Source organism: Pygocentrus nattereri, chromosome 17 (genome assembly GCF_015220715.1).
Source record: "Pygocentrus nattereri isolate fPygNat1 chromosome 17, fPygNat1.pri, whole genome shotgun sequence".
In the NCBI taxonomy this organism is placed as follows: Eukaryota; Metazoa; Chordata; class Actinopteri; order Characiformes; family Serrasalmidae; genus Pygocentrus; species Pygocentrus nattereri.
In genome coordinates, this window is record NC_051227.1 from 34,829,559 (window position 1) to 34,842,996 (window position 13,438).

A 13,438-nucleotide genomic window follows, 5' to 3' on the forward strand; every position below is an offset into this window, starting at 1 on the left:
AAAAACAACAACACTGCTTATCCAGTCAGTTATTATGTAACCTTACACTGACAGTGACAAAAAATAAAAGAAAAAGAAAAGTAAGTCATAATACTGAACTTCATATTTCAATGTATATTCTAATTGCCTACACATCCACTTGAGTGACAACAGTTCACTATGATTTCATTATTGTGGTCAGGATGATCTCAGAAGACACTTTCTTCTAACACACCTCCTCATTTTTATCGCCAGTATATAAACACAGACTAGAAATAACACAGTGAAGTCAGACACTGCTACGATAACCTCTCTTCTGCTAGGTTATCAACGCTCCATGACACTGCTCAACTGCATAAGGTTAAAAGTTGAGCACAGCTGAACTTCACTGCGCTGGTCAGACTGCCTATATCATGCTCACCACGGTTGCCATGCCTCAATTTTGCTGCCTCTCATTCAAAATGAATGACTTTTGGCTGCCTTGTTAGTTTTGTCACCATGGGTTGCCACATGCTCATGAACAGCTATTTTTACACAATCACTTCTCAGAATGGATGCCTACAGGAAAACTACGACAGGACGTTAATATTCATAAGCTGTTTATGGTGTCGGATGGCATGGTGGTGTGGTGGGTAGGTTACCAGGGTCCGTTCTGTGTGGTGTTTGCATGTTCTCCCCGAGTCTGCGTGGGTTTCCTCCAGGTTCTCCACCCCCCCCCCCTCCCCTCCCCTCCCCTCCCCTCCCCTCCCCTCCCCTCCAACGTCCAAAGACACAGTCAGGCCAACTGGTCATGGTAAATTGCCCCTAGGTGTGTGTGAGTGTGTGAGTGAATGTGACTGTCTGCCCTGCGATGGAGTGACGACCCGTCCATGGGTGTATCCCGCCTTCCGCATGATGACGGCTGGGATAGGCAGCACCCCTCACAACCCAGAAGGCGAAGCGGCTTAGAAGGTGTGTGTATGTTTATGGTGTCAAACATTAGGCTAAGTGAGAGTCAATAAAGAATGCCATCGTATTTCTTACCACTGTTCCCAAACTTTTTTTTTTTTTTGAAAGCTCTAGCTTTTCAGAATACTTTGTAAACATGTTTAAATGTACAATGAGCACACTGATGCCAATAAAAGCATAATTTCTTATCACTGCAATGTAACTATAAATATCTGACATCTTTGAAACAAGTTAACTTCTGATGTCCTGAAACATTAATCAAAGCCTTTCTTATAAAGCCCTCAGCTCTGTACTGATATAATCAGCTGCAATAGGCTTGTGAGACTGTGTGAAATATACTAGTATATTTGATATTATGTACCAAATACACCAAATGTACCATTGTCTGATCATGCCCCTAGACATCAGTCAAACTGGGAGAGAGACTTTAGCATTAGCATGTTTTCAGCATGGCGAGTAATGCTGTATTACAAAAGAGAATCCTGCTGAAATCAGAAAGAAAATAAAACACGCTAAAGTTTCTGGTCAGAAACACGCAAGGTAACTACCTTTGGTTTGGTAGTTCTTGCTATAGGTTGACAGAGTATAAACAGCTTACTGCATTATGTTTCCCTACAAACTAATGTTCCTGTAGCTTATTATTGTTATCAGACTTATCTAACAGTCGTGAGCTGGAGGTTAGGGAACCAGCCTTGTGACCGGAAGGTCACCAGTTCGATCCCCTCAGCCAACAGTGCGTGACTGAAGTGCCCTTGAGCACTAACCCCCAATTGCTCCCCGGGTGCCGTGGATAGGGCTGCCCACCACTCCGGGCAAGTGTGCTCGCTGCCCCCTAGTGTGTGTGTGTGTGTGTGTGTGTTCACTAGATTGCATGTATGTGGGTGTTTCACTGCACGGATTGGTTAAATGCAGAGGTCTAATTCCTCGGTGTGCAAGAACACAGTAGGCTAATGGTTCTGAATGAATGAATGAATGAATGAATGAATGACAGCGCTGCTGTAAGCTCAGCTTCAGAATCGTGTGTGTGCACATTCATGGTAAGATGTTCAGCCTTGTGCTGCAATAAAACTGTGTTTTGTTGTCCTGTTCTAAAGTCCGAAAACACAGAGCAGGTCTAAGCCACAGACGGCACGTTTGACATTTAATCAGACCTAATCATTTAGCTTTTTTTTTGGTCTTTAAAAAAAGTCCCATGTTTTCTTTACGCAAATTAGTTAATTTAGCACCTAAACTCGACACAAACCTAACAGTTAATCATTCGCATCATAGAACAGAGGTTACCAAGAATTCATATCTAAAACAGAAAATACCTAAACCCAACAGTTCTTCACAGAAAGAAGTACAGGGTGCCCTGCTGTCCTTTATCCTAATTTAGATTTACCTTAATGCATAATCCCTGTTCCAAAACAGACAAACCTGCAGGTCAGTTTCGGTAAAATATTGCATGGATCTATGGACAATCATCCAAAAAGGCTGACCCCACCAAGCGCATACTGATGCGATGCAGACGTGGGCAAAAGGAGGAATCAAAGGAAACTTTAGTTGAACAGAAACAAAGTGGAGGCAGATCACTGGCATAGAGAAGCACTCACTGTCCCAACAGGCAGGTTCATTCAGATGCAGATGAGAAGCATGACCTTGCTGTGCGGAGCTTCATCAAAGAGCACACAGGCTCTCTGTAAACAGCCTGACTATTTCTGGCTGATGGTGAGGCCAAATAAAGAGGCGGTGCAGTGCTCCAAGGCACGACTCAGGGCCGATGGTGCGTGGTTGGCTGCACCACACGATAACTGATCTAATGATCAAACTGAGGATGCACTAGGATGTTTGGTACGGTATCAGTAACGAATTGTGTGGCAATTAGAACTTTGGACCGGAGGACTGGACTAACCTAGGTGTATTTTGGCCCTTGAGACAAAAATCTCAATCAAGTTAGACACAGATTTCTAGGTCCGTCACAATTACTAATATTAGTAAAATATATCTTCTTATACAGCCTGAAAATGCAGCCCGAGTTTCCTATTTCTCAAAAAAAAAAAAAAAAAAAAAAAAAAAAAAAAAAAAAAAAAAAAAAAAAAAAAAACACCTTTTAGGTCATTTACATGTAAACAAAGCATCTCATAGTAAACCACTGTGAATAGCACCAGAAAGCTACTGAATCAGAATTGTTCACAGCGGTGACAGGAAACAAGATTTCTGATTTCATGCCTGTTTCAGGTCTTTAAAAAATCCTCACAACAAGTTAATACACAAAATGCTAACAAACACTGCCTAATGCGCGAGACATTGTTTCACAATACTTCTGAGATAATGTTTCGGCCTAAATCTTTGAAACACTGCATAATTTACTACTGTTGCCTTCTTTTTAAAGACTGATTACACAGTGAACCGGTAGATCAGTAGATTACTCCATTACAAACTGAAAGTAATAACAGAACACAAAAAAGTCATTTTCTCTATATTACAAAATACCTAGGTAGGATTTGAGATTTCTGCAAGCCAGAACTGAGGCACCAATCTGAATCATAACAGCTTCAAAAAGAACCCCTCCTTCTTCCGAAATTAGCCTTGCTGCCCATGGATTTGAAGAAAGCTGCTTAATTAAAGGGCAGATATGATATGTAATGTTAGCCTGCCTCTGTGATGTCTGTTTTAGAGCACTCAGCGTAATGAGGCAATTACTCACACAGGAACACGTGCCTCCAAACACGCCTCTCTGAGCAGTTACACTGCTGCATGAGGCAGCAGAGAGAGACAGATAGAGAGAGAAAGCTACTCCTGACCACCGAGACAGAACTATGAAGTGAATCCCTCAACTGCTGCAACTATAGCAGTATTAATAGATCTGAAAACTTGGCAACTGTATGTTATAGAGGAGCCATTACTAAAACAGCAAAAAATGTTTTGCTTTTTTTTTTTTTTATATATTGCATTTATTTTTGCATTTGGTTTATATATTGTTTCATTTTATTGTGACAGTACTGAAAGCTTGCAAAGGCAGAGAATGTCAGGCAGTGTTATTGAGGGACTAGTTTCAAATTACTGCAGTTTGTACATGCTTTGTTCGTTTTAAATCACTGTGAAATGACACCAGTAGACTGTGACCAGTGTTAAACAATAAAAAGGTTAGGCTTTCATCACTAGTGTTCCGCACATGGACTAAGCCTCATCTTGTTTTACAATACAATGACATCGTTATTTTCCAGTGAGTCCTATAAAAGGGTTTTCCATCCATGTCTTTTATGCCAATTCAAATGATGAGCATAAAAGGTGGAATCTTGTGATGTTATCTTTGGGATTTTTCACAATAGACCACTTAATGGAAACACCAAGACTGGAGATTAACATAAATATAAATCACATTTACTTCTGCCAACTTCTTAAAATTTCAGGGAACCTGGGCACAGTTTAAGGTTTACTTTGCATCTTTAGGTTTTTGCTGTCACTCTTACAGTGACAGCTACCAATCAGATCCAGTCATCCAAATTTCACAGAAACCTTTGTGTAACCTTAGATTATCGGAGAAGTGCACTCACTCAAAGAGTTGCTAGTAAAAGGTTGGACCCACTTTTGCCTTCAGAACTGCCCTAATTCTAAGACTTTCAACAGGGTGGAAACGTTCCTCAGATATTTTGTTTGGTTATTTGAGTTGCTGTTGCCTCTATCATCTGGAACCAGTCTGCCCATTCTCCTCTGACCTCTCACGTCAACAAGGCATTTCCGTCCACACAACTGACCGCTCACTGGATATCTCCTCTTTTTCTGACCGTTCTCTGTAAACTCTAGAGATGGTTGTGCGTGAAAATCCCAGCAGATCAGCAGTTTCTGAAATACTCAGACCAGCCCGTCTGGCACCAACAACCACGCCACGTTCAAAGTCACTTAAATCCCCTTTCTTCCCTGTTCTGATGCTCGGTCTGCACTTCAGCAAGTTGTCTTGACCACCTCTACATGCCTAAATGCAGTGAGTTGTGGCCATGTGATTGGCCGATTTGTATTAACAAGCAACCTAATAATGTGGCCAATGAGTGTATACTTAGAAGTGGTGGAGCTGAGAGACTGTACCTGAAAGAGCCTGGTGAAGATGTCAAATTCAAAGACAGAGATGTAGTCATTGCAGGTAAGGTCAATGGTGGACTTCAAGGCCATGGCCTCTAGGCCTGAGCTTATAGGGTGGAATTCATGCAGCGCCTGCCGAAAGAGCTTCCACTGCACAATGGTCCTGCACAGAAAAGCAGGTCACAAAGAAAGCAGAAGTTCAAAATCTTCAACAATTACACTCCGTCATATTATACCAATCACCCGACAATGTTTGAACACAGTGAAAACTCACTTGTCCCCAAATGATCTTCTCCAGAACTCTGCTGCATCTGCCTTGGTGATTCTGAAGTTATCCCCTTGGAACAGGCCATTGGGGAAGATGGCTTTGAGCTCTGCAAGCATGTGGCTGAATATCAGAGACAGTTTGGTCAGGTTCCGTCTGAAAGAAAGGGACGCAAAAGAAGAGAGTCAACAATCTACAGTCAGTTACAATAGACATGTTTTTTGAAAATTAATCTGTGGAATGGAATGATTAAGGAAGTGTCACTTTTTGTCACATGCTCTAGAGGCTAAAAACACAAACAACAAAAGGTTTTTTCAACAATTGGTTCCTCCATGTTGGTTTGAGTGCTGGAGAAGATTATGCTGTTCATATCGCAACCTTAACTCCACATTTACCTCCTCAGCCAACAGCGCTTTACATTGCGTGAACGTTTAAGGAAATAAACCAGAGCAGATCTATTTGGGCTTTCATAAAAATGTGGCAAACTAAAGATGTACTAACATAGTAGATAAAAAAGAAACAAAAAAAATAACATCCACATACATTTCTATAGAAATATATGTAAATTATTCCCAACATCTGCAGCACCTCAGCTGGTACTTCATATTGACATTCTACACAATTTTTTGCAAGATCTACCAAAAGCCATGACCAGTTCCATAGATCCTAGTACACACTAAGAAATATAAAAGAGACGGCCTTTGAAATACACATGAGGAGTCATATAAGGCTATATTGTTAGCTTCCTGCCATCCAGGAAATTTAAAATTAACAGACTGCAGCGTTTTTGCTCTGACGTCTGGTTATTTCCAGCATACCGGTAATGTTTGGACTTTGTGCTTATTCTAATTTGAAGCCCTTAAAAAGGCATTTTACCTGGATGACCGTGTTCGCATATACTGTACTGTACAACAGCATCTGATGTCATCACATTTCAGACAAGTGCAAAATTCACTCCCATTGCATCTTTTTCACAAAGACCTACAACTCCAGCGTAAAAACCACAGTGTCAAATAGTAATTTTGCTTTCCCGGCCATAATGTGTCATTTCTGAGTAATAGATGTAGCCGATTCTTTTGACCCATGCAGCCATGTAAGACTCACTGATGAAAAAGGTTTTGCAGAAACGTTCAGCTTTGCCTAATCAAGATCAAACCGATCAAGATGTGCAAAATGACACAGCATCATTAGTGACCGTGTATATCTTAACACTGAAGTGATGAAAGTCTAAATGACGCATGATTCTGTCTTTTAACTCCTCAGTGCTGATGAAGATCTGAATGGTGCACTTTACATAACTGTGATCTTTGGAAAATTCTGCTAAAATCTAAAAACTCGTAGAAACTCACTGTGTAAATACTGACAGACACTGGTAGATGTTAGGCACACAATGCCTTTAATGGAAGTTAAATCGCACCAACTGGTGCTAAGAGCCAAATTGTACCTCTTTAAAAAAAGTGCGCAGAGAATTTTGCTGCCACCATATTAAAAGGACAGCAGCGGTAGCTTTGAAGAGTCTACCACACAGCACTGACAAAAGGAGAAAAGACCACAAGTCAAGCATGTTTTTTTTCCCCCCTCGCCTCCATCCTATAAAATTTCCATTCTGAGATACAAGGTTTTGGCGATGATGAGATGGTGACGGAGCCATTCCCACTGTGGAGGTGAAGGCACTCATGGAAAAGGGCTCAGAGGCCAGGATGGAGCATGCTAAGCCTGTACAAGCAGGGAGGGAGGTGGAGGCTACTGCATGCCTGCTGCATTTTTCTGATTCCACTGGCCCTGGGCACATGAGCCCAGGCAAGGCAGGGAACCCGGCAGGCGGAGGAAGAGGAAAGAAAGCCATGATTTACAGAGCAGCACAGTGGGGGATTGTGCGAGCTCTCCGGCCTGGAAAATTGACATGCACAAGAGAGAGTGTGAGTGTGGCAGCACCACAGTTGCCTCCGAACGAAACTCCTCGCTTTTACTTGCGCTCTCTTACTCTCACCCACTCTCTCGCTCTCTCTCCCTCCCCGAGTATTAGCAAAAGGACCATACAAATGTAAGCAAGAGAAATCAGAAGACAGCATGGGTAAAAAGTCATCTCCTAGGCCGTCATGCCAAATTAGGAGAGAAATGGTTCTCTTTGCAAATGGCTTTACTGATAAGTCCTAAAGTAAGGATGTGTCATCTTTTGCTTCGCTGCTCTTGGAAGGCCTCCATCTTTCACCTCCCCCCCCCCATCCTCATGCAATTCAGAGCCTCTCTCAAGGCCTACTAATCCCCTTCCCACTCTGCCTGATGAATGTGAAATGAAAGTGCAAAAGAGCATCCCCTTTATCAGAGTCGCCGAAATTGCAGCCGGAGCTCCTTGCAAGAGGAAAAAAGAAAAAAGAATGCTGCTCTGAAAGCATGTGCTTACTAAGTTATTCATCTAGAACCTTGAGAGGAGGGAGCAAGAGCCCATTTGCAGCACACATTTGTTGTTTGTGAAAGCTTGGTGCAGAAAGGTGGCAACATGCCCTCAGAAGAGGCCAGCTGTGCCGTGCTTCCCAACACTAAGGCAGCATGCATGGCAGAGATTGTGTATGGCAAAGGCACTGCAGATAATAGGCAATTTAAGATGAACACAGTTGGAACAATAGAAGGGACAATAACGTTGACAAATTAATATTTAATAGTCAAAGTGTGAGCCAGAGGAGGCGAAAGAAAAATGGTCTGTCGTGGCCACTTGTCTGAATGTGAACAGCTCAGAGAACCTGCTGTGCATGTAAAAAGGTGGAACATTCAGGAGGATGTGTAGTCAGCTAAAACAGATGCACTGGAAGAAAGATTGCATGGTAAGTACAGCACAGATGCAAACAAAGCCTCAGATGATGTGCAGTACAAAGGCTGCTAATTTGCAGAGCGAGGCCCAACTTCAGAGTTTAACATGTTCAAAAGATTTCATAATATTTGTCTTTATAATTCTTTTTTCTTAAGATAATTCGTCAGGCAGAGTGGGAAGGGGATTAGTATGCCTTGAGAGAAGCTCTGAATTGCTCTGAATTGTTTCTTAATAAGTCTTCAGGGTCACAAATGACACGTTTCAGTGCTTTACTGGATTATACAAAATGTCAGTTGTTCTATTATTAAACCCAAACAAACAGCAGAAACTAAAAGTCTTACAAAATATAAATAACCCCAGCTTTCTTAATAGTTGTCATTTTCATTTAGTAGCTCTGTATTTAAAGGGAATTTTGGAAACATATGTTTTTGGTATTGGTATAATGTCAATACTAGTTTAGGGTTGGATGAATGTCACATTTTTCTCTTGTTAAAGATGACCAGTTCTACCTTTACTGTAGTAGTAGAGGTGAGTAATTTGTTATTGTCACTTTAAAAGACTGAAGATTGGTGTAAAAGCACTAAAGCTTTCAAATCCTCACAAACGAGTCGCTCTTCATACTATATTACACCACCACAAAGTCCACTTAAATAACTAAATCAATGTAGTCTTCACTGCTCACCTTTATAAAAGGACATAGGTGCTTCATTGCCAAAGTTTTCCCACATCAGAGTTTGGGTTTTTGTGCCACTGCATCTTTCTTTGGGTTTGGCTGGGTTGACACTGACATGACACCAAACAAGTGCACCAAATAATACACGCGAGTGTCCTTTGCGTTCCTTGATTGGTTAACAACTTTGAGGTTACAGATGCCCTCTTACTTTCATTTGGCTACATTGAACTATTTTTATTTTACCTTTCACCAGCTTTTCACCATACAGAAATACATAATTCCTGAAATATTGTCTTGATCAAATTTATCATCGTGACCATTATGTTGTACAATCTGTACATATCACAATCAGATCTGCAAGGCAGTAACCACACCAAGTGCCAGCTTCACTGTTCTTCATGTCCATGCCCTCTCACTATCCTACAATCCCACACACTTTTCTTTTGCTACTCCCAGCTGAAAATGGAAAATGAACAGGGACAAAAATTTGAAGGCAACCGCACGCAACTGGACGTGAATCCAGAAGTTCAGTTCCAAATTAAACCAGCAGCCGGACGACATGAATACACCTAATGTGTAAATGTTAAAGTTTCATAAGACCCTCAACTATTCCTAGCCAACCAAACCAGCACTGAATCAGCCTCCAGAAAGTCCTTCACAGCCTGGAGATGTCGAAGCAGTGCACAGTTCCACTGCAGTGAGCTACTACTCACACAAATCTCTCTCAGAACTGCTACTGGTGTATGACTAGCTACTTTTGTCATGGGGTAGTTTCCTGGATCTATAAACATTCATTCCTTGAAAATGCTCTCAAATTCTCAGGACTGGATCTCCTCCCATGGGACTCTGGCAGAAGTCATAGCTTAGCTGCTAGGCTAGCACAGCTAACGTTATACAGAGCTCCTTCCATCCTCTGGGATTCCTGCCAACACTCCACAGTGAAACTCCTTTTTTGCCTTTTTCTTCGCTGCGTATGTGGCCTACATATGTATATAGCCTCCTCTGGTTTGTCAAAGACGAAGCTAAAAGCTGGACAGTTTTAGAACGGCCTACAACACTGTGTTTAATTATAACACTCCACACCAGTTAGGAGGGGCATGTTTTTAGAGGACAGAGGGGAAAAGGTTTTTTTTTGGCAAGGCTTGTTACATTTGTGGTGTATGGTGATTATTTCCTCTGTTGCCACAGAAGAGGAGGCCCGTCTCTGTTTATATTGTTCCGGGGAGAAAACAGCACCCTTATCAACTACAGACTATAACTATTATACACACAATAGAACAGTACTTTGCAATACATTACAGCATCCTTGGACTGCTGTCCCAACCTAAATGCTGATTATAGCCCCACTCTGATCCCACCGTAACCTGCCACTGATACCTAAAACATAACCCAACAAGTTACGTGAAATATCCACAGGAAATCTTTGATGACTGGATGTTGAGTAAAGGCATACTCCAACATACAAGTATATACAATTGAGAACCAAGGATGCCTATTGGTAGTTTAAAAAGTGGAAACAAGCTCTAACTTGGTGTTTCTAACGAAGCTTCCGAGCATTGCATAGTCTTAGTACAAATACTGCTTAGACTGTAGCATAGACAGCCACACAACAGAAAAGAGAAATTTAAGGATGAAGGTGAGAAACTCACTGAATCATGCATATATAGCTGGCAAGTTTGACTTCTTTAACAGTAATTAAAACACACACACACACACACACACACACACACACACACACACACATATATATATATATATATATATATATATATATATATAAACCAATGACCAAGCGAGTCTTGAATTTAAGTTTACTTGAACTTACTAAATAAAACATCACAACAACAAAGTAACCTTCATTTCTCTAAGAAAATCTGTAAAACCTATTTAGGCTACAAATTCTATCCAATCGGACACAGACATGGCCAACGCAACACCAGCTCCCTGCTATGATTCATATCCCTCCAGTTCCAACTCAAATCAAATCGCTGCTTCATTCACAACCATCAAAAACATTCTCTCGACCCCATGCTGAGGTACAGTCATGCGGGACCAGCATGTTTCTGGTGTTCTTGTGGCCCCCACACTATTGTTTTTATGACCAAGTATTAACACACAAGCCATTGTCCCGCCTCCTTTTCTCCATGCTAGTCCCTTGGCTAGTCAGCCTTTCCTCATCATTACCCTGCTTGTGGGCCAAATCTTCCCCAGATACTGCGCTTTTGTAAGCTTCCCTCCTCTTTTGGCCCGACCTTTGACCTGCAGCTGGCTGCTCCCTTCCTGTTTCCTGTTTTCCATGATAAAACAGCCAGGCCAACGAGAGAAAGACAGAAGGAGAGAGAGAGAAAGACAAAAGAGAAAGAAGGAGAGAGAGAGAGAGAGAGAGAGAGAGAGAGAGAGAGAGAGAGAGAGAGAGAGAGAGAGAGGAAAGAGAGAGAGAGAGTAAGAGAGAGAGAGAGAGAGAGAGAGAGAGAGGAAAGAGAGAGAGAGAGAGAGGAAAGAGAGAGAGAGAGAGAGAGGAAAGAGAGAGAGAGAGAGAGAGGAAAGAGAGAGAGAGAGAGAGAGAGAGAGAGAGAGAGAGAGAGAGAGGAAAGAGAGAGAGAGAGAGAGAGAGAGAGAGAGAGAGAGAGAGAGAGAGAGAGAGAGAGAGAGAGAGAGAGAGAGAGAGAGAGAGAGGAAAGAGAAAGAAGGAGAGAGAGAGAGGAAAGAGAAAGAAGGAGAGAGAGAGAGGAAAGAGAAAGAAGGAGAGAGAGAGAGAAAAGAGAAAGAAGGAGAGAGAGAGAGAGAGAGAGAGAGAGAGAGAGAGAGAGAGAGAGAGAGAGAGAGAGAGAGAGAGAGAGAGAAAAGAGAGAGAGAAAAGAGAGAAAAGAGAGAGAGAAGAGAGGAGAGAGAGTCCTTTAGCCTAGGAACACCCCGCCTATTTCTATGAAACCTAAACAAAATTCATAAAAAAAGAAAAGGGTCACTTTCTAACGTTGCGCAATCATGTACGATTGGCCAAAAATCTCACATTTCCGCTTTGACACTCAGCATTTCCCAACACTGGACAATCAAGGCGTTCTCTACATGAAGGTGAGAACAAATCCTACAAGGAGAGAAGAAAAGCTCAGTGGCTGACGGGAGATAACTCGGGGGCTGTATCATTTTCAGTTCCGCCAAAATACTTGATTCTGCAGCTCTTTTTCTCCGTATTTACAACAGTATATACACTTTACTTGGAGGAGGAGGCGGCAAGGGGAAAGATGCAGTTAAACTCCAGAAACGCATGATGAGTGTAAGCCTGATATTTCTTCAAACTGTTTTAAAAGTAGCCTAGTTAGTTCCTGATAAAGTCAAAAAAGGAACAAACTGAAAATTAAGTGTGACAACTGAACATACAGCCTCGAGATTTGTTTTAAAGCATCAGTCTTATTTACTGCAATGACGTACTGAAGCTACTTGTACACAAATTAAGTATTCAAGAAACGTGGAAAAAAGGAAAGGAACATGCTCTCAAACTTTTTGTAGAACCTCCAATAGCACTGAACTGAACTAGGCATCTGCAATAGCTAAAAATAGTCATGGTGAAATTGTCTTGATGTAAAATTTTCACGGCTGCACTGTTCAAGCAGGCACAAAAAAAAACAGAGTTTAGTTGAAACAGCATGAATTTATAATTTGCAAATTCCTGAAGGGACTAAATTAAAATGAAAGTTAGGCCTGCACAACATGGAGCTCCTCTGTATCACCACTACACGGGTACAACAGGGACAGCTTCTCAGGACGAGTATTGTACAGTATAGGGAATATAGCTACCTCGCATAAGCTGGTCAAGATGTTACTGAACCCAATTAAACATACTGTAATCACATTTGCAATCGTATGTGTCCACACTAGATACAGCAACTGCAATACAATGCAGAACTCCTAAAGTAACTCTTAACAAACTCCATTATTTAGAACGGGTGAATGTTGGATCGCATGTGATGAAGGGTGGTGGGGGGTGGGGGGGTGTTGCAAAGGCCAGTATCACAATGACAATTAACAAACACAACCCATTTGCATTCTACCGATGTGCCTCTAATACGCTCCAGTGGAAATTTTTGTGGATTCATCAAAGTGCTCACTTTGTGTTTGGTGGTTGGTCTAACTGCGAAAGCTGCTAGCACTAAATTAATTACAGACTTATGCACAGCCCTAATTGCAGAGTCCATCACCACCAATATGATTACAGTATGTTTAATTAGGGAGGCTATTGTAGGCTATCCAATAACACAGCGTCCAGCTGATACGCTGCAGCTACACTGCCTTCGCCGTACAACGCTCACACAGAAAAGCTCTTCCTTTTATGAAAATGCACCCAAGTCATCAGCTAAGTTTCCTGGGCTTCTTTTTCAACACAGTCATCACTATACAAATTTAACTCTCCGGAACTGGCTTCACACCAGATCTCTGTCAGGAAACAGCAGTGGCAGCAGCCGCACAGTCTAGTGCACACACACACACACACACACACACACACACACACACACACACACACACACACAATAATGAAGTATCCGAGTCCTCTTAGGTCCGCCACCTTGCATCTATGTCTTTATTGCCCCCCTTTCTCCAAAATATACCTTCCATTTGCTGGAGGTGTGCACTCTTAAGGTCATTTCATCATGAAAATCTTGCAGTAATCCCCAAAAGGAAACAAATATTTTAGTCAACTTCCATTTTT

General features: G+C 41.8%; 1 protein-coding gene across 2 annotated transcripts in view; it reads right to left on the reverse strand.

The window, feature by feature from the left end:
- cbl (Cbl proto-oncogene, E3 ubiquitin protein ligase) overlaps positions 1 to 13,438 on the reverse strand; it is a 49,868-nt gene that overhangs the window by 15,479 nt on the left and 20,951 nt on the right. For both annotated transcript variants that reach the window (XM_017718638.2, XM_017718639.2), the window contains exons 3-4: positions 5,261 to 5,407; positions 4,993 to 5,149 (exon numbers count right to left, since the gene is read on the reverse strand). In XM_017718638.2, coding sequence (XP_017574127.1) covers positions 4,993 to 5,149; positions 5,261 to 5,407 — 304 coding nt within the window. The remainder of the gene's footprint in view (positions 1 to 4,992; positions 5,150 to 5,260; positions 5,408 to 13,438) is intronic.